The 21,761-nt window shown below is 41.2% G+C and overlaps 1 protein-coding gene across 1 annotated transcript in view; it reads left to right on the forward strand.

Moving 5' to 3' along the window:
- The window catches only part of LOC139727825 (von Willebrand factor D and EGF domain-containing protein-like), a gene marked incomplete at its 3' end in the record, with an annotated part of 123,229 nt that overhangs the window by 92,690 nt on the left and 8,778 nt on the right, over positions 1 to 21,761 (forward strand). The window contains exons 12-24 of the mRNA XM_071638798.1: positions 960 to 1,169; positions 2,091 to 2,305; positions 3,233 to 4,161; positions 9,957 to 10,093; positions 10,735 to 10,872; positions 11,403 to 11,501; positions 12,206 to 12,320; positions 13,972 to 14,240; positions 15,221 to 15,458; positions 16,500 to 16,640; positions 17,386 to 17,484; positions 18,528 to 18,623; positions 21,159 to 21,254. Coding sequence (XP_071494899.1) covers positions 960 to 1,169; positions 2,091 to 2,305; positions 3,233 to 4,161; positions 9,957 to 10,093; positions 10,735 to 10,872; positions 11,403 to 11,501; positions 12,206 to 12,320; positions 13,972 to 14,240; positions 15,221 to 15,458; positions 16,500 to 16,640; positions 17,386 to 17,484; positions 18,528 to 18,623; positions 21,159 to 21,254 — 2,782 coding nt within the window. The remainder of the gene's footprint in view (positions 1 to 959; positions 1,170 to 2,090; positions 2,306 to 3,232; positions 4,162 to 9,956; positions 10,094 to 10,734; positions 10,873 to 11,402; positions 11,502 to 12,205; positions 12,321 to 13,971; positions 14,241 to 15,220; positions 15,459 to 16,499; positions 16,641 to 17,385; positions 17,485 to 18,527; positions 18,624 to 21,158; positions 21,255 to 21,761) is intronic.

Raw genomic sequence — 21,761 nt, forward strand, 5'->3', positions numbered from 1 at the left:
CCCACGTCGACGACGACGATATCAAACTCTGAGCAGGTCGTGGACATTTTCTCAGTCTTTGTTGATAATCGTGTCGACACTGATTACTCATTGCGCAACGTCAAGATCATATTTCAGGTTAAATCATTTTGAAACAGACGCTGTGTCAAGAAGCCAATATTGTGTCAGACGCGAATTAGAAATGGAACGTGTCCTCGAATACCTCTCGAGTATTACAGGGTGTCTTATGTCAAATCATTGCCACGCAGTGGGTTGACAAGTCTACCCCCCAAAGCAGAGATAACTCATGTATGTACCCTCTTCATTTCCCCTCCCCCTTCCGTTCAAAGAAAGAAAAGAGCAAATAAAACACATGTTCTCCGTCATATTACAGACACGCTGTCCGTGAACACGCACGTACGCACGTGCAGAATAAAGTGTTTGGCCTTGTAAAGTCCAGTCCAGCAATCCATGTCCATATCTGAGTATTAACAACGTCCCTACAACATTCTTATAAGTTATTTATGAGTTATCTTTGATCTCGTCGAGATTATAATACATTGTTCATGAATATGATGTCAATGCCGTGAAGTCCACCCCTTCCCCATCCGTCCCTGCTCACCCTGTTCACAGCTCTGTCGTCTTCACCATCTCTACTTTCCTTTACTAGGAAGATTGTTGCGTGATCTTCGGTGCTTTGTCTCGTCTTCTCATGGCCATAAACAATCCTGTCATAGCTTCCCACCAATCAACACTTTCGTTTCACGTTTGTAGGTGTTTATGTTTTTGTTTTGTTGTTCTGTCTAACTCTGTTTGGTCCTTGGGGTTTCGTCAGTGGCAAGTCAGCAAATTCTCAGAGGAAGAAGGCATGTGGCATGACCAAGAAGTCGTGAATTTAACCAATCAAGGCTACCGAATTGAAATCAGGTCTGATAATCGGTGTGTCAATGGCCCCTTCTCTCCTCGTAAACTCGCTGCAGGTGCACAGCCGCATCTGGAACTGCGGAGGAATCGGCGAGCAGGTGTCCTGCAACTGCGGCTTCGTTGCTAAGGAGGACAATGACGTCATCTCGGTGGACATGTGCGACGGCAACCTGCTGGAGACGCGAGCGGAAGTTCGGGTCAAGAGTCCGCTTCCGCTGACGGATGGGGTCAAAATAAAAGAGGCGAAGAACGGAACTAAAATTACGGTGAGCTGCTGACGAACAGCTCTTTCTCTCTCGAGAGAAGGAAGGGAGATCGTATTCCGCACCAGTCTGGGTGAATAATAAAACCTTGCGATGGAGGACGGTCAGCTGTATTTTGGGCGACTGGTTGATAATTTCCTCTAATGGCTGATTTAACTTTAAGCCGAGACGTTCGCGACAGCTCTGAGATTAGGTTCAGGCTGGATTCGTGCGATAAGGGGGCACAGAGAAGAGCATCTGTTGCGCGTAAGTGCATCAGGTTCAGCAAATACTGAAGCAAATAAATTGAAATGAAATAGATGAATTCAAGTAGATAAACAAGTAGGTAAACGAATAGATATTATGATAATGATATGTAAATAAATATATTCAATTTAAAGGAAATCCTGTTTGTCAAGACGATTCATTCCTGTGTAAAATTATGTCAAGCAAGATTTGATTTTTAAAATTCTAATTAAACTTCTACATATTTCGGATGATTTGGATTCAGGGTTTGGTGTGTGAAGAAGTCTATTTTTATTCAGAAGGAAGAGATAGAAAGTAAATGGTGGCAGGTTATGATGATATTTTATATGTGATCTCAGGTACATCGCAGATTGTTGAGCATTTGTTTTCTACCTCTCATGTTCCAACCATCTTCCTCCTCTTCACATAGCAAATCAATGTTCTGATTTCGAACAAACATGTGGCTCCAAATCACGCGTCGTTTAGCATAATAGCTATGAAGACATTACGTCCATGTGTTATGTCATTACCGATGTTTACTGCAAAATCAAACTAATGAATCAAAAATCAAAACATTGCTTAATAGCTTATTGTTTTAGAAATCCTCTTTCTCGGAAGTTAGGTGTTAATACCTGGTGAGAAAAGGAAACCCAACAAAACAAAAAGCAGTGGCTTGGCATACTACTTTTCCTTTTACAGGTGGAGTTTTCTTCTGGTGCTTTCGTGCGCGCCGACATCTCCGATTGGGGAATGAGCATCACTGTGCAGGCGCCCTCTCTCGACTTTAATAGGACAGTCGGCCTGTGTGGCACGTTCGACGGCAATCCAGACAACGAATTTCACGACCAGACGGGTCGGAGCTTCGCCATGGCGATGCGCTACGGACAGATAAACGAATTCGTAGAAATATGGAGGTCAGTCAAGGGGAGTCGTTGCGACATTATTGTTGTTGCATTATTAACTCCGAAATATCTTATTTCTGTTTCACTTTTCTATATCTCTATCACTTTGATGTATATTTTACTGTGCATGTTAAGAAAATGAGATGAAAATCACGGCAGGCGGTTTTACATAACTCAGAGGTCCATAGTTTGTTTTTAGAATTTTGAAGCAAGAGAGGACAGCAAGAACTTTTTGATTTCAAATCATAGAATTTATTGATTTCTCGAAGCAACACAATTTTACAGAGGATAAATTAATTACAAAGTTATTACTTCAACACAAAATCATTTCTTTGGTACAAACAATTTAAACACTTGTCTGTGTTTTTTATGGGTTTTATTTTCAAATATTTAAATAACTCCTTACTAACAAACATACTATAAAGGGTCGTACATGCGAGAATACCCACTAATGCAAAACATGACTGTATATACCCAACCAAAAATGGTTTGGCAGAGACCTCCAAAAGCATCTGATTATGACAGCCCCCCCCCCCCCAATAGTGCAGAGAAAAGTAGTATTCATTATCATAATTATTCAATTCCATTTCGAAAATAGGATAAAATAACTCTTGGCAGTCCGAAAGCCCGCCCAGGCCCGCCCGACATGGCGACGACGAGTGCACATTGAATAACTTCCACAGGACCATTGCAATTGTAAATACGAATAGGCCCCATGGACAGAAAATTTAGAAATTAGCAAACCACATTCACCCGCCGTCCCCACGCTCAGGCAGGCCTCCAGCGGACTTCCGGCAAGCCATAAGAACTTAAGCAAGAACTTAACTGATATCGAAGGATGTTGTTTTAAAGATGTAGCCCTATGTATCCTTTGTAATATCCCTTCCGACCAGGGAATGAAATGTTTTGAATGGTATTCTTTCTGTTGACATCAATTAGGTTACGTAACGGTGGTATGTTCAACACCGTCCCGCTCCCCGTGCCGTACCAGCTACGCTTGCCCGCCTGCTCATGTCTGTCACCCATAGTTCCCTCTAGCGGCGACCTTTATCCCATTCAGAGTATTGGGTGTCAACCAGGTACCAGCTGTATGCCTCGGTGCAGACGGTTCGACGACGTGAACAGGCGGGAACTCGTGCATTCCATGGATCTCACATCGTCGTACTCGAACCTGGTTGAGTCACCACCGCCGTTTGGGAGACGGAAGAGAGCGGCAGACACCCTATTCGATGCTTCGGGAGACGGAAATCCATCGCTCCGAGAAAGAAGCAAGCGACAGCAGCTCTCATCACCTGACTCTTCGCTTGACCCAACGTCACTGCTCGACTTTTTGAATTTGTTTGATTTGGATATCCCCGCTGATTGGATTAGCCCGACGAGACCGTCGAATGCGCAGAACGGGTACTTGTTCCTACCCGACCACAGGATCTCGGACCTGCGACCTCTTCAGGGAACGTGGCCAACGCCGAGTGGAATCTCCCGGCAGCAGGCGCGGGAATTTTGCGCGCAGACGATACGCAACACGACCCTCGCTACGGCGTGCGGGCTGAGCGGGTTGCGGACGAACATGTACATCGACGACGCAGTGGAGATGTGCCTCAGCGACGTTCAGCTCACGGAGGACCTTACCTGGGCCTCACAGACGCTGCCCCTGATCGAAAACCAGTGCGAGGCGGCCTACGTGTCGAACAGGACGCTATGGCGACCCGACGCCAATGCCGGAAACGAGCTCGGAGAAGCGCTTCCTCCACAGGGCGTGCTGAGAGCGCTGAATTGCCCGAACGAATGCAACGGGCATGGCGTCTGCACCGAAGTCGGCTGTATTTGCGAGAATGGCTACGAAGCGCCGGACTGCAGATGGACAAATGGTGAGAGCGTCGTGATTATACTTTGCAGTTATCGAGAAGATATTGATAATGACAGTAATAAAGAACATACACATATTGTGCACCAAACAGAACACATCAAAACTGTTTAGGATCTTATCTTTGTTTTCTCCTTTTATTTTTTTCTCTCTCCGTGTTTCCCCTACTTCCAGCAACAAACCCCCTCCCCCCTCTTTACATTCGAGATGTCCTATATAATGGGGCAGATGTGAAAAAAGATGTTCACTTCCAGCGAAGAGTATGAACATACCAAGGGTATTTTGGGGCACTGATTTATTTTGTCATGACGATCATGTTGGAATTCACGATGGCGGCCGACCCAATGGTCAATTCCCTTGTTTCCAGCAACCTTTAAAATCAGTGCCCCAAAATACACTACCCTACAATGGTCATTCAGTTCAGTTCAGTTTCAGTTTATTTTATTTCGACACGGTCACTCACTTCAGCCAATGGCTGTTCTTCAGTGAGTCCGTGAAGAGGTAAAAACAGATCAAAGTAACATAATACAACATTTTATACTTAGTATACATAACATAATAGATAAAAACAAACACAATTATTATACACTATAAAATCAACGACACATCAAAGAATACTACAATTTATACTGAAATAATACCATAAAATCACTTACGCATTAAAAGAAGAAAAATATGCATATATATACAAACATGTGATAAATGAAAAAGAAACGAAAAAATAAAAGAAAATAAAGTGGGACCATTCAAATATATAGACTTAATACACATACTCATCATAAAACTGCAAGTAATTATCTTAAAAATCCTACCTTTGTATAAAACGTATCTATTGCACTTTTGAATGCAGCTAAAGAAACACTTTGTTTAACATCGCTTGGCAAACTATTAAACATTACGGCACCACGATATGAGAAACTTTGTTTTTTAAAATTTGTGGTTGGTTTGGGTACATCTAGCTGGAGGGTTGTCTTCCTCAAACCATACAAATATTGTCTGTACATAAATAATTCATTTATATGTGAAGGCATGTTTTCGTTTACAATCTTATACATAATACATAGCAACTGTTTATCGCGTCTATCCGAAAGTCGATCAATGCTATCATTACACTTTGTTTGGATCAACTGACATAGGGCTTCACTTGGAAATTTCCAGTCAACCCGCATAACCACTCTGAGTGCTCTAAATTGTATTTTCTGTAGTTTTTCACAATATGTTTTTGCCATGTTCCCCCATATGAGACTACAATAATCCATCTGATTCAGAATAATGGTTTTATAGAATATCATTGCCATTTGCTGCGTGATAAAAGGTCTGATTCTTTTCAGTAAATACAAGCTCTTGTTCAGTTTTTTCTGCAAACATTCAACGTGTTTTGTCCAGTCTAAGTACTGGTCAATGTGTACACCAAGGTATCTGATATGCGTGACCCGATTAATGACCGTGTCCTTAATCTTTACACAAGGAACTGAAATACTCTTGAGTCTCCTTCTCGACCCAATCAATAAAAACTCACATTTTTGGGCATTTAGTGCCAACTTATTTTTACACAGCCATGTATTTATTCTATCTAATTCCTCCTTTAGAACTGTCACCAATCTATCAATGTTGTTACAAGAGTAATACAGACAGGTGTCATCTGCGTAGAGAGAAACCATACTATTCTTTACGCACAATGGTAAGTCATTTATATATAAAATGAACAGTAAGGGACCTAGATTTGAACCCTGGGGGATTCCACACTTAATTGTCTTTGGTCTAGATTGAACCCCATTGACAACTGTGCACTGGGTGCGATCTGTCAGGTAGCTGCAGAACCATTCAACCACTGAATCAGACAGGCCATACTGACACATCTTACGTAATAGAATAGCATGGTCTACTGTGTCGAATGCCTTCTTTAAATCCAATGCGACTACGCCCACAAACATTCCTTGGTCAAGTTTGTTGAGCCAGTATTCAGTTACATTGATTAAGGCCGTCATTGTTGAGTGTTTGGGTCTAAATCCTGATTGATGTACTGCCAGAAGTCCATTCTCTTGAAGATATTTGTACAATTGATCAAATATGAGTTTTTCCATAATTTTCGCTATCACTGGTAAAATTGATATTGGTCTATAATTGTTAACCTGCGATCTTTGACCCGCACCTTTGTATACGGGCGTGACGCGAGACCGTTTCCATGCCAACGGAACCTTGTTTTGGTGCATCGACAGATTAAAAATATAAGTAAGAGGTTTACAGATATATTCAGCAATGGACTTTAAGATAAGTGCAGGTATATTGTCCAAACCACAGGCCTTATCAGTAGCAAGATTATGTAAATGTTTCAGTACTTCGTTTTCTTCAATATCCATAAAACGGAAAATATTTTCCGAGTCTATGTTTTGGGACAACATGTCCCTGCAGTCATCTGCATACTCACTATCTTCAACATTTTCTTGAATTGTTTTACCAACATTAATGAAATATGAATTAAAATATTCAGCTATTTCTTCTTTACCCAACATTTCTCCACCTTCTGTTTTTACTTGTGTTATTCTACCAGTTTCACATTTCTTCGGGAGAACAAAGTTCAACGATTTCCAGACCTTGTCAGATTGACCATTACTGTTTTTAATACTATTGGTAATATACTCTCTCTTTGCTCTACGAATTTGAGCGGTAACCTTGTTTCGCAGACGCTTGTATTTTTCCCAGTCAACAGGTGAGCTTGATTTCTTTGCCAAACGCTTCTGATTATCCCTTTCCTTTATAAGTGAGATGACTTGATCAGTAATCCAAGGCGATTCTTTCTTTTTAACTCTTTTTTTTTCTTTAGGGGAGCGTGTTTGTCTATCACCAGTCGTATTGTATTTTCAAAAGCAGTGTACGCTGCCTCTACATTAATTTCATTCATGATGTGTTCCCACGATTCCATAGACATATCTTCTTTTAGCAAACCATAATCAACCTTCTTTAAATTTCGAGAAATCTTATATTTGTGTTCAACTTTGTTTTTGACACACTTTTTACCCCAGCCACAATATACAAGATAATGATCACTCAGAGACATGGGTAAAATATCAACAGTATCAATTTTAGCTGGAGTATTTGTCATGATTAAATCAATCGTTGACGAGGTGTTTTCCGTAACTCTGGTAGCCGAATTAACTAATTGCACATAACCAAAGCCTTCCGTCAACTCAAGTAACTGTTTTGTTTGCCATGGTTTATTTTCCGGCATTACATCACAATTCATATCCCCTAATAAAATACATTCTCGAGTTAGGTCTTCTATTCTCTGTAATACCAATTCAAACAACTTAAAAACATTCAAGTTTGCGTTAGGCGGTCTGTACCATGAAACAATAAAATATGACTTCACCTTTACAGGCTTTATTTCAATCACTAGCATTTCCAGATCTTCATTCATTAAATCACTTCTCAGTGTATAATCTACATCACTCCGTATATATGCTGCCACACCGCCACCTGCTCTGTTTCTATCTTTCCGTATCAATGAATAATCTTTACATGCAATTTCGCTGTCATCAATAAGCTCATTTAAATGAGTTTCGCCTAGCGTTAATACATGAATGTTCGACTTTGACATAAATAGTCGGAGTTCATCAATATTCTTCGTGAGAGAAGCACAGTTAAGATGAGCAACTTTCAGCCCAGGACTTACTCGTAGTTTCTGTATTTGTTTTTCCAAATGTAATGACATAATATTTCTTTTTTCCCCATCAAGCTTCATAATATCATGTAACTGCCCAACTGTATTGGAGTCATTATGACTGTCATTATGCGTGCGTTCTTCACTTTCAGATACATTTGCCATATCATTGCCAGCATGAAATGGTAATTCCTGGAAACAACAAAAACGACAAAACCAATCACTGTCAGTTACAAAGACCTCCTTGCTGTATGGAGTGCATTTCAAATGGCACCACCTAAGACAACCGGAACATAACAATGCATTTTGGTTATTTTTAACACTTTTGTTACACATCATACATGGATACTTTAATTTCATTATTTATGGTTACCGGTCATATTTACCAATGCTAGTCATGTCCTATCGCAGTCTCTCAATGTCTGCCATGTTCCTGATGGTGACTCTTCTGTCATTCATTCCTTCGGTTCTGACAAGCGCTGTGATCTTCCCGTCCTTGGTCCACACCCATCTCACTGATGACCTGTCCTTTGCTGCGTGGACAAGCTTCCTTCGGTGTGATGTGAGATCCTCGTGTACAAAGATGGGACTCCCTTTGAAACGGGACTTGGCGTTGAAGACGGTCTGCCGAGCGTTGTATGATCCAAACTTGACTATGATCGGTTTTGGTCCGGGTTTCTCTCCTTCAACTCCGTTTCTGGGTTTCGGTGTGATGCGATGACTTCTGGAGATACATGTAGGGTCGAGTGAGATGTCCAGGTGGGTCTTGACGACGTCCATGATGAGGTTGTCAGTGTTTTCGTCGGCTGTTTCCGGTATACCATAGAACCGGAGGCATTCTCGCCTGGAGTATTGCTCTTGCTCATCGAGTGCATTCTGAACCTTCTTGAGGTTCCCTTCCAGATATTTCAGTTGCTCGCTCATCGATTTCTGTTCGGCCTTAACTTGCTCAAGGTCCAGCGAGATTGCTTGGTACACACTTTGTGTCACTTTGTCCAATATGGCGGCCGAGATCACGTCATTCAGCTTTTGGAGAACGTCGTCGCAGCACAATGCCTCCTTTATTTGGGATTGCAAGGCTTCTGTCACGTAGTCCATGGTCAATGGAAATGTCTCACTTGGCTGATCACCTGCACATTGAGGGTCTCCTTGGTTGTGACTGACCGGAGATGCTGCCCGTAGTCGGTTAGCCCATGGTCCGTCACCTTGCTTGAGCTTTCCGGCAGGTTTCTTAGCTGCCATTTTTCTTCACTTTCTCGTCGTTCATCCACAAATTTCAACGAAATGGACTTCTTCCAATGTTGATCTATCAACTCTTCGAAAGATGAAAAAGACAGTACAGTGATATATGTGATTTAACGTACTTAATTCTGACGACTAGAGGGGCATGTGGAAAGGCGTGTGTGTCACAATGTCATATTCTCCTACGGATGTGAAATGTTCTCTTCCGCTTTTTTCCTACATTATCTTCCCCTCCAATAGGCATTTCTATTGAAAAATGCTTCTCAAGAGATGTACCTGAAAATCTTGTGAATTCACAGATAGATAGGCATCAGTTTCATATTCATGAAATCCTGCAAACCCAGATGCCGCGAGGTAAGACGTAATTATGAAATGGGCTTTAGAATCTCTGCAGTCTGATTGGTCAATTGTCATGCATTGATTTTTACTGATCCACACTGAGCCATGCGTCCGGTAAAATCCGACTGCATGGCCATGCGTCCGGCATATGTCCGGTAAAATCCGAACGCATGGCTCAGTCTTGTACAGTGTTGTAGGTGTACCGGATGCATTATGGGGAAAATGGTTGTATTTCATGAATTTATGGGGCCATTTTATAACACAAATGATGCACAGGCCTATTTCGTGGATCAATCAGAATTGGATGCTCTTGTTAAACGTCGGAACAGTCTAAAACCCACTCGTTGCGCTCATGGGTTTAAACAGTTCCAAAGTTAAACTCGCGCCTCCAACTCACCGATCCACTCTGTCCTGTGCATCATTTGTATACTGACTCACCAAGAGCTCAGTGACAGAAATGACACGGTTTTCACCGGTTGGGAACCAGTGCTTGTCTCGTCTCATTTTAGTGTGTGTTTGTCTCACTCTGTACGTGTCTGTCCCTCTCTGTCCCACAGGAGCCGCTCCGCAAATCGTACGTCTCGAGAACAACGGTTTGTGCGACCGGGGAACACAGCGGTGCGACTCGGTTCGAATCACGGCACGCGAATATCGCGAGGGCAAGTCGGTCACGTGTCTCTTTTCGCTGGTGAAGGTACGTACTTGTTTGTGCGGTTTGCTCCCCATTTTGATATCTTAAGAGCAATGAAGAGTGAGTCAGCGGAAGATTCCTTTGACGCCTGCTTCAGTCTTTAATTGAACAAGAAACCCAAGAAAACGGATTACAACGGAACCAAAGATGGACTGAGCTCTTGGAAAGCGATGATAACTAGAGATGTCTTTATTTATATAACTTGAACTGTTCCGTGTTTTTGAGAACTATCTGTTTGTTTGGGTTTTTTTTTCCACCAAATTGTATAATCAGGACGAGCAGGGGACGAGTATAATTGAGGCCAGGTTTGAAGCAATCTTATGAAAAACATACAATGAAGATGATTATTACCACCATTCTACCATCATCTAATTATGGCAATGACAGAAAATGAAATGCAAGGAGCTAGAATACGGAGAAATGAATGTTGACGAAAATGATGGTGGGATTTTTTTTTCTCAATAAGAGCAGGGCTGTTATTACATTATCATCCCCCTGTACTTTGTATGTTGTAGATTGGCGATGCATTCTGTAATTAAGTCTTTATCAAATGAACATAGAATGATACGTGAAGTACAATGACGCATCGTAAATTTCAAGAAGTGATCTCCAGAGTGTTATATTTTGTGACTTTCACTCCGAAGGACGGACTCAACGATGTATCTTCTGTAATCTACGCCCAGTCCATTGCAATACGCGTCAACCGAAAGACAGTTCTGTGCAATGTACCAACAATAGAGGGCGCTGCAAATGAAGACGGCACAATGCGTTGGGAGGTTCAGGTAAAAACCGTCCAGAGATTTAATAGTGAGGGTCGACTGGCTAGTTTATAGTAGACGCACATCACCGAACTATTATTGGTATCATGGAGCGTGCCTTTCGAAATTGTAATTGGCATTAAAACAGTTAAGTGTCCATATGTTGCTGTATAACTGGTTGCTATACATTTCTTTGAATAGGCCCGCTCTACTCCAGATATTTCACATAAAAAATAATATCCCGCAACGCTGTAATTCAAGATAATTTTCATCATGCATTCTCGTAGGTTATCACTGGCGCATGGTTAAAATGGTAGTTCATCATGTAAACTCTTCCACAGTGCAAACTTTAATATTGAATTTGTGGTTTTGATTCTGGTGTGGATGTGTCCGTTTACTTTATGCAATAGTCCCCCTTTCCACAATGATGACGCTCATGTGCTGTTCTCCGTTAACTCTCTTGATACAATAGACAACCTGTTCTAATACAATGCCAATGACATTTTGTTCTTAGAGAGTTAATTATATCGCATTCCATTCTCCTTGCTGGGCAGGTGATGTACGCCAGCTCCTCGCCGAGTAACACCATGACGTTGATCCACTTTGATTCCACCTGTCACGTGTGTAACTGGCTCGGTGCATGCATTGTGAAGGTAAGCGCACTTGACACATCAGGGCCCCGTTTTATCAAAAGATGTAATCGATTATAAATTTCCTTTCCACACAGACTGCCGTAGACTTACCATAGAAATCAACTGTATAATCAACCATAACTCTTCATAAAACAGGGCCCAGGCTTCAATTCTGTTCAGTGTGTAAGGTGTAGGAGTCTTTAAACAGCTTTCACATAGAAGATACAATCGGACCGCGTTAATCGCTGTCAACGCAGCAATGACCGAGAATTCATAGCCAGAATATCCAACAAGGAACAACTGATGCAATTTTTTTTTTCCATTGACTTCAGTGAATATTAGTGTATTATCGTTGTTTTGTTGCCTATTTGAAGTATACATACCCCTTATAAGTTGTCATCTGTCCAAAGGCAGATATTATGAACAAATGAATAATGTATAAATAACAAGTATAACATCTTGAGGGCACCGCACGGTTATAATGACTGAGTGGATATTTTGTACCGACGCCTACTAGAATACAGTAGAAGAGTAGAAGAGGGTATTGGGCTAATTACCAGACCTTACTGAGAATTAATCACACGAACATGTACACCTCGCTGATTTTTACCATCTTCGGGGTAGAGATCTATGGTAGACAACCATGCCGCAATAGTACCTGCTTTGAACGTTTGTGTGTCTGCAATCTTGGTCAGTAATTCCAAATCTGCTTACTTTCCCCACAGGAGAACGCATGCATCATTGACAGACGGTGTTTTGCAGCTGGTCAGCACAACGACAGGGATCGGTGCAAGCAGTGCCGGCCACTGGTCAGTCGGGACGAGTGGTCAATATCGGAAGGTCTGTCCGCGCAGAAAACTCTGCCACTTCAGTCTGTACAGCCTCGTACAGGGATAGGTTTACTTCTGAGGTCTTATGGAGAAGAGCGGACGTTTCCCTTTCTATAACTTACTTAAAGATTCTAGGAGTTTCTGAGCCTCTGATTGGTCAAAGGTGCAGTCACTATTTTTTGCTAAACTGCCCGGCAGTCAGCTAGTATTAAAGATGCGCGAGTGTATCTATTGCACATTGTGAAATTTTACTTTAATAATGTATTTTGTCTGACCGGTAGACAAACTTAGTACAAAATAAATGCCTTCTATAGAATAGCATAATTGTTTCAAACTGTTAAAGGGGATGCGGTATATAAAAGTTATATTGACTGCATCTTTTCGTGCCACGGTTAGACTGTTTGCCCTCGTTGATTTTTCGACTGTGCTATGCCCCTCGACTTCCTCCCGTGGCATAGCACTTTTTAGAAATCACTTCTGGGCAAAAAGTTTTAACCACACTCGTCGGAACAGTTGATATTTGTTTTATATACTCCACCTCCTATTACACTTACCACGCCCACCGCATTTGACTCAAGTACATACTACACTAAAACTACAATGTAACACTCCACACTTCACTGCAACACTCGTAACACTTGCCCGTACCACACTACACTCCACTTCTTCTTGGCTTTGCTTCGTAAACGAAGATTTAGGGGCATTGACGTCCACGTCTGGAGCAAGCTCGCTGGTGGCTGAAGAGGCCAATTCGTGACAGGCACAATCGACCACAACGGCTGCAAGGGAATGACAAGTCCGGGTTTTGTGTTGTGGCAACACGGTTCTTCCTCCTTCTTCGCTTTTCTTCGAGAGTAGCCCTACGGTTGTTCTCAAAGGAGGACACTGATTGGTGGACTGTTTGTCGTCAGGACCCTCGGTCAGCGGCAAGGGATGACCACTGCCGATAGTCGATGTTGCGGGTAGATAGAGACTTTTTCAGAGAGTCTTTGTACCTCTTCTTTGGTGCTCCTCTGTTACGGTTCCCAGTGGAGAGTTCACCATAGAGAGTGATCTTGGGTAGACGGTGATCCTCCATTCTCGTGACGTGCCCTGCCCATCGCAACTGCGTTTTCAACAGCATGGCCTCGACACTGGTGATCCCTGCTTGTTGAAGCACATCCAGGTTTGTGATGTAGTCGCTCCAATGGATGTTGAGGATAGAGCGCAGACATCGTTGGTGGAAACGTTCCAGGAGTCGTAGGTGGTGTCTGTAAGTGACCCAGGACTCAGAGCCATACAGGAGGGTGGTAAGTACCGCAGCTCTGTAAACACTGATCTTTGTGACACTCCGCTATACACTACACAAATCACCACACTGTGCATAATACTGATTTTTCACACACTAACTTTAATCTTATTGAGCACAGATCCCCACCATTCAGCATTTTAATGTTTGATGAATAAGAAAACAGTCGGCAACCTAACCTTCAAGGTTTGGGAGCGACAAGTAGACATTTATTGAATTCAACTATTTTCCAGGCTTGATTTTTGTTTTGATTTTTATGTTAGACCATGTGAAACTTTCTCCTTTTATGTTGCTCTCTTTGTTCGGGAATTTATTTCGTTTTTGCCCGTTGTCTGAATTTGCGTGTTTGTGGGGTTTTTTTTACTGTGTTTAGACAACGTGCCTCCTGTGCTGGGTGTCGACACACACTTGACAACATTCACGCGGCGAGTCTTCACCCACCAGCTCGACGCTATCGACCCCGACGGTTCGGCAGCAGAGGTTGTCGAGTTCACGGTGCAGGACCACGCTCCGGGTGCACCGTTCCAGGTCAACATCTCTACATTCGGAAGACTGTCCTGGTATTCCGACATTCCCGGCGAGTTTACCATCCCTGTGCGTCTGACGGACGTGTGTGGCGCTAGTGTGGCTTTCGAATTACAGGTATACCACAGCGAGACGGATAGCTTTGCAATCTAGCTGATTTCTCTGCATGTGTCGTTTTGCTGTCTGCTTGTATTCTGGACTTAACAAGACTCTCAAACAGCATGACGTCACAATATGTTTGTGTGTTTGATTGGTTCATTTAGATATTCTCTCTGAATGTTAAGGAACTGTGGCGATGAGAAATACAAGAGTAATTTTAGATCTTTCGTGTGGTAATGAAGATGATTTTCATATTATTCCCTACATACAGTGAACAGTACTCTTATATGAAAGCATGAAATGCAAGTATGCTGGTATGTACTCTACATGAGAGACATTTCACGTGTTCTATATTTCGTAATTGCCGCTGTTGGCTATGTACATTGTAATTGAGAACTTCTGAAAGTTGAAAAGGACGTTTAGATCATCGATACCTTGAACACTGGGATATCGACTTCGTTGGTATGAGGAGCTAAAAAGTTTGTAACTTCTTTAGTCAACACAACTTTGCGAGCCATATCTATGTAATTTGCCATACAAATGAAAAAGTAGATATAATGCTGGTAACGACATACAGATCAGAGGAATAGTCTACTCACAATCAAACGTCATTCGTTTTTGTCGTGGTTTAGTATAGTATGCAATATTTGCTCTCATGTCGCCAATCCCGTATCGAAGTCGCAGTTACGATACTGTTGTTTTCATGGAGAAGACACATCGTGTATAGGCTTGTGTAATACAGCATTCACCAAAATTATTACATAACAGGGTATTCCTCGGAAAAACAGGTAGTGCCCAATACCTTTCACGTTTGCATGACACCCTTTTACTAGGTGTAAGATCGTAAGAAATGCACTCTCTCTATATTCCTTACCTTTAAATTTCTCTGAAGTATTAAACTATTTTACCTGACCTCGAACGTTTACCATGAAGGCGCTTTGGTCCCTTGTTATGTGAATGTTGCACAATGAATGTCTGACTCCTTGTTGTTTGGTCAGGTAACCGTGCTGGACTGCCCATGTCAAAATGGCGGCGAGTGCTTGCCGGCTTCCCAATCGAACGTTCTGACGAATCCTACGCCGTACTTGTGTTCCTGTCCCTCGCCTTTCACGGGCGAGCTGTGCAGCGTTGATATGTCACCTGGACCCGGCAGCTGTGTGTCTAACCCATGCATGCATGGGCGATGTGTCGACAACGTGAATGGATTCATTTGCCTTTGTGAACAGGGTTACACAGGTGTGTTACCAATTTTTTTAGTAAACTGTGGATAGATTTTGATATTGTCGCCTTCTGCGCTTGATGATCAGACCATGTGCATATGAAATGTGCATGCGCACAATGCGAGTGTAATCCAGTGTGTTTGTGCGTGTGTGTATGATCTTTCGTGGGATTCAATTCGTGGTACCCACCCCTTCCCCGTTTTAAACTCTCTAGATGAAAGATAAAGGAAATGGGAACCGAATGAGACGTTTTGTAAGTTTTGAAGAGGAGAAATGAACAGGGCAAGAGGGTAATGAAAGCTCAAAGGCACATAAAAAAGGAAAGAGAGAGAGGAGGAGGAGGACGACGACGAAGAAGAAGAAGAAGAAGAAGAAGAAGAAGAAGAAGAAGAAGTAACCGAAAGATAAGACAATGACTGAAGGATGTTATATTCGTTGCTGCCAGATAACTCAAACCCGGGTCCTTAGGATAGATGGGCTATCTAATTAGATTAGCCTCAACACATACTGACCATTGACTCGACGGTAAACGGGCAATATATTCAAGCGTCTTTGATTGCATCGTAAAACATTCTGAAGATTAAAAGTGGATTGCCAACTGATTTAGATGAATTGAATAATCTCAATGGGAAAATGATGCAGTGGTTGAGGTCAAGACCAAGATTGCCCTTGTCATCATGAGTCACTGACGACGTACGTGGAAAATCATAAAACTGTTACAAATAGTCCAGGGGAGTGTTTCATAAAGTTTTCTTAAAGTTACGAACGACTTAAAGAACGACAGGTGATCACTTCCTGTGTTGAATTGTTGAAATTCTGGTAAGTATGGCACGTTAGAACATGTTCCAGTTGTTCTTAAGTCGTTCGTAACTTTAAGAACAGCTTTGTGAAGCACCCCTCTGATAACTTTATCTTGTCATGTCATGTCAAAGGAGGGAAGTGTGAGGATAGATGACTGTCATCTTTTCTTCAGAAGATGGGTTCATCTTTTGTATCTTATACCCTTTTATGTGTGTCTGGGTTTGTATCCAAACCGTCTTTGTTCATCTTTCACCAGGCTCTACTTGTTCCATCATGGAGAATGTGTGCAAGGACAATCCCTGTTTTCCTGGAGTCAACTGCACGGTGCAGGGCTTTGGATCGTTCTCGTGCGGAAAGTGTCCCGACGGTTACTATGGTGACGGCATCACGTGTCGAGGTCAGTCGCATATTATGAGGAGAATATAACATTTTTTATTTGAAATGCGTGTTTGTTCTTTCATCTGTGTGTGTTTGGTTGATATCTTTATTTAGGTTTTGTGCGCTCTTCAACTTCGTATAAAGATATACGGTATTGCCACATTTGGATATCACCTATACATTGATTGTTGGGCAACATGCAAACTAGGGCATTTGCCAATGATAAAAGAATTTAACTATGGTACTCAGTTTCAGTGTATGTACAGCAATATCAATCCCCTACGGTATGATAAATACTCAGTACACTTTAAGTGTGTTTGCAATAATCGGAGCGAATTCCGTTCATGTTACAGAAAGTTGCAAATATTGAGTGATACCGCTGTGGTTTGACAACTTAAGTTCTCTAAGTACTTTACACTCTGGTTTTCCCCCTTCCGATATCTCCTGATTATACTCCTGAGTGCCATGAATTCCCGACTCCTTCCTGTTAATAGCATATTTTCTTTTGATGCCTCTTCCCCTTTTCTAGTTGTTCCCCATAGATTCAGTGATAGTCCAATCTCATTTAGAATGTGAAAACATGACGCTGTTGCTTTCTTAAGATTTGCCTCACGATGTAATGTTACTGATTAGTAGAGAATTGGTAGAGAAAACTCCATGGCGTTATATATACACTGGTCAAAGTCTTTGGCGCAGAAAGGGTTAACCCCATGTTTTGTTGCGTTTTGTATTAAGTTACTATTTTTTGTTTACCTGCCACGCAGAATCGAAGTGTAAAATTCCCTGTCCGAGAAACATGGAGTGCGACCCCAACGTCGGATGCGTGTGCAGGGACGGTTACCATGGATACGCGTGTTACAGACGTGAGTAAATTAATGGATTTCCGTTTGCGAAGTGCACCGAAAACCTTTTAAAGATGGGAGATTCACGCAACGCATAGAATGAAATGCTGCTTCTAAGCATGAACACTATGGAATCCAATCACTTTCCTTTTCAAATATTGACGTATTGATGCACTCCATTTCATATTTCTGTGAAACGAGACTATGTACACTTCATTAGCTTTGCCCTTCCAGGTTCTTGAGCACACATGAAGGGCATTAATTGCCATTTGCAGATGAACCAAAAACCCAGCTTTAATGCTTAAAAAGAGTTCTAAAGTGTGAGTAAGGGATAGAGACAACCAATGTAAAAATGTTCATCAGTGTAATCCATGTTGAACTAAAAGTATTGTTAAATATACAGAATGTTAACAATAGTTATGTTAAAACTATTTCTAGAATAAACCTCCTACTGTAATGGTGTATTGAGAAAAATAGTGATATCTCCATAAGGCTTTATTGCAAATTTTTTACATGGTACGACATTGTGTGATACACCTGACCTTTACATGGGTTTCAAATGTAATAACTCAAACACTTTTTAAACCATTGCTCCAAATGGTAAACAATACCTTTAATTGACTGACGTATGAACTTGTAGGCTTTTGATGTATCAGAATGATAGTAAAAGTATACTAGTGAACATATAGATCAAAATCAAAAAGAAAAATGCTTAGACATGATGATGAAATTGGAAGTTTCCTGTTGGTGATTATAATAATATCGTAGTAATGAAAAAAAAATCGTGCTTATGTCATTTATCCCTTTTATTTGAGCATAAATTGTCATGACAATTTTAGAGTGCGAGCATTCGATGATGTGCTACATTGGGGAAACATAATATTCGTAATCGTAACTTTTTATGAGAAAAATGAACCACGTGGATATTCCGTTTTTTATATGACAGTGACATACAAATGTCAATTTGTCAATTTTCCCAAGTAGTTTAATAATTTTGTTTACATTGCTTTTGTATAAACTCTAGAAGCGTTATTTTTTTTTTACATCACATATTTTACGCACAGCTCTATGCAGTCCACCGTGCCTAAACAACGGACGATGTATACGACCCAACACCTGCGAATGCCCCGTGGGATACGCGGGCCGGAGATGCGAACGAGGTATGGGAGTCTGCTGATCTCACAAAATTGAATTTCTTAACCTACAAAGTCATCTCCTCTTTAGCGCTTTTCTACTGCTTTCCTACTGCTTTCTACCACATTTTACGATCTCTATCTAAAGCCCATATCAATCTTAAAAAGGATCTTGATATTCTACTTCAGTCATTTTAGAACACAGAATCAATATTTCAATCTATTTTGTAGAGACCAAAAGCCCAGATACCGTGAAGTGGCTGGTAAAGCCTTTCAATTTGATGTTTGAATGTTATCATGTTATCCCATGGAAGACGGGCGGATTTTGCGACATCATACATTTCCCCTTAGACACAATATGGCCGAGTATACGCGGAACTAGTCCCCAAACAAACGGGTGAACAGTATTGTTTCATTTTTCCATCTGAGAAGATGGCCGGATAGCCCATATTCAGCCTAAATAGCAGGTCTTCCATGGGGTCCAGTTGGATTGAGGCGGGACCAATTCAACGGGATAAACACCCTATTCTTTGCGATGGATAAATGAAGCAGGATCTTTTAGTTGTTGCATGAGTTGTGACTCTCTTACACACGCGACCTCCATTTATTGTTCAATGTGACACGGGAATCGAACCGGGGTCCTGTGGATCTTGAGGCAGACGCGCTACCGACGGAACTAACTCATCGCCCCATTGAGGATACTTGATATCAATATTTTCTATGATAAATCCCACAGAAGTAGTAATGATAGTGGTAGCAGTTTGTAGTAGTAGTAGCAATGTAGGTAATGAATAAGGATAATGATAATGATAATGATGGCTATGATAATGATGATAACTAACTAATAACGATAAAAACAATAACAGCATTCGAATTTGTGGTAGTAGTAGGAGGCTTGTGAGTATTAGAAGTAGAAATATGTTGTATTCGCAATGCTCTAGCACTTTATACCGAGATGCCCAAGGCGCTGCGAGAAATAATTGATACACAGTTCAAAATCTAAAGAGAAATATCTCTATGTGGCGCGTACCATAGCTGTCTGAAATATCAAAACACCAATGGAAGGTTTCAACCAAAATAATTCAGTTGTCATAACTTATTTTTTTAATCGCGTCTGGCGCCCTCTATACTGTTCCTAAAGCTGAAGATTGGGTTCGAGTCGTTTCCACGTGGATCTATCAGACATACAATGTTGCGACGTAAATTCTCGATTTTCTGCTGTACAACAGTGTCATGCCTGTCCAACCCCGCTCCACTAACCGTACCCATCTCCTATTTGAATGTAATACGCCTTAATCGAGTGCAAACAGAAATAGGGTGTTGTTGTTTTTTTTTTTCTCTCATTGGATGGGTAACTGTTTAATGTTTGTATTACGTTGTATCTTATTGTTTTTGTTTTGTTTTGTTTTGTTTTGTTTCTAAGTGACAGAGACAATTGATGTTGTTATTGATGGCTTTCTTGTGTTCTGAAATAGTGTATCCACTGTTACATTGTTTGTTTGACTGTTTATATTTTTTGTATTTGTCTTGAGGCATTGCTGTTATTGCTTTGCACTTGTTACAATCATGTCAGTTCTTTTGGAAGCCCAACAAAATGTATGAGCAGCCCGGTGTGACGATTGATCAAATCGCCTTTAATATTCATAACTCTCGCTGGCGAGTGAACTCTCCTTTTATTCTTAAAGGAGTTCCAATCAACTTGAAGGGACGTGTAGGCCCCTCAGCATAGAGGCAATTTGTTTATTTGTTTATTTGTTTGATTGTTTGTTTGTTTTGTGTTTGGTTTTTTTTTTTGGGGGGGGAGGGGGAGGCACTAAGCGTATACTGTCAGTTTACTATAACCCTTGCAACTCGGCCACCTTGAAATATCATTTGCGCTGTATTCAGACAGCTACTTTTATGGTACTGGAGGAGTTACTCAAACATTCGTATACTGTAATACCCTGAATTCCTGCAACGCGATTACCTTACAATGGAATTATAATCTTGGCATTTCAGTGGCACCAGCCTATTAACGCGAGGAAATCTAGCGATCGAATTACTCGTACAATTCGAGCTCGATGAATCGCGGCATTGAAAGCAACAAACAGTTACAAAATCATGTCACAGTTTTTGCAGACTCTGCAGTCCTTAGTCCACCCTCGGTAAGGTCATTTCGAGTTACTCGTCAACGTCCACCCTCAGATGTATTAATGGTCCACTGCATTTCAATCATAATGTCGTTTATGTCCGTATGATATCTCTTCGTGGGTCGAAGTTTTCTGTTCTTATCGCACAATCTCTTTGTATAAAGCTCTATGATAACAATCAGCTCTTATTTAACCATAGCGTCTCCTTGTTTTCGCTGTTAGATTTTCTTGCATATTTTCGTTGCTTTGTTGTGTGCTTTCTCTGTCGCCCTAATACCAATACTGCTCTTTGCCTTTTCAACCTACGACGAAGAAGAGAAGAAAAGGGAAGTATATGAAATGGTAGAAAAAGCTATATCATGGAGTAAGAAACAAAACTGTTATAATATCAATATAATGATATCCATGCGAATTTATTCACACTCCACTACAGCACTTTGTGAACCTGCGTGTTTAAACAATGGTCGCTGCACAGCTTTTAACAGATGCCACTGTTGGCCTGGGTTTTCGGGACGCACGTGTGAAATTAGTAAGTGCACCTCATAAAATATTTAAATGAAAATTATAAAACATATATCGCCCAAAACGACATTCATCAAATATAATATTCACGACGGCATGAGAAATCCATGCATTTTACTTCTGTCATATAAGTCACATCTAGCTAGATTTCAAAGCCATATCCATGCATGCGCTATCAAAATCTTATAGCAGCTTCACTCTCTCAATTTTGCGCGCTTGAATCTCAAGATGATGTTAGTTATTCGTTTTGATATCATCTTTTACTTGGTATGCTAGTCATCAATCATCATAAACCAATGATTACACTATTAGCACAATGGCATGATTCAAAAATTCCATAGCATTTATATGATAGGACCGCCCCGTGAGTTAAACGTGACAGTTCAAAAGGAGTTTTTGCCAACAAGCAACACTGAAGAAAATGAGGTGCTTTGGAATACGCACCCAATACACACGCACACAAAACACACGCAATGGATAGAGATAGTAAAGTATATTCGGTTTGCTGCTCTGA

Source organism: Diadema antillarum, unplaced genomic scaffold (assembly GCF_040938485.1).
Source record: "Diadema antillarum isolate AM-2024a unplaced genomic scaffold, OU_Dant_1.0 seq00000155_RagTag, whole genome shotgun sequence".
NCBI lineage: Eukaryota > Metazoa > Echinodermata > Echinoidea > Diadematoida > Diadematidae > Diadema > Diadema antillarum.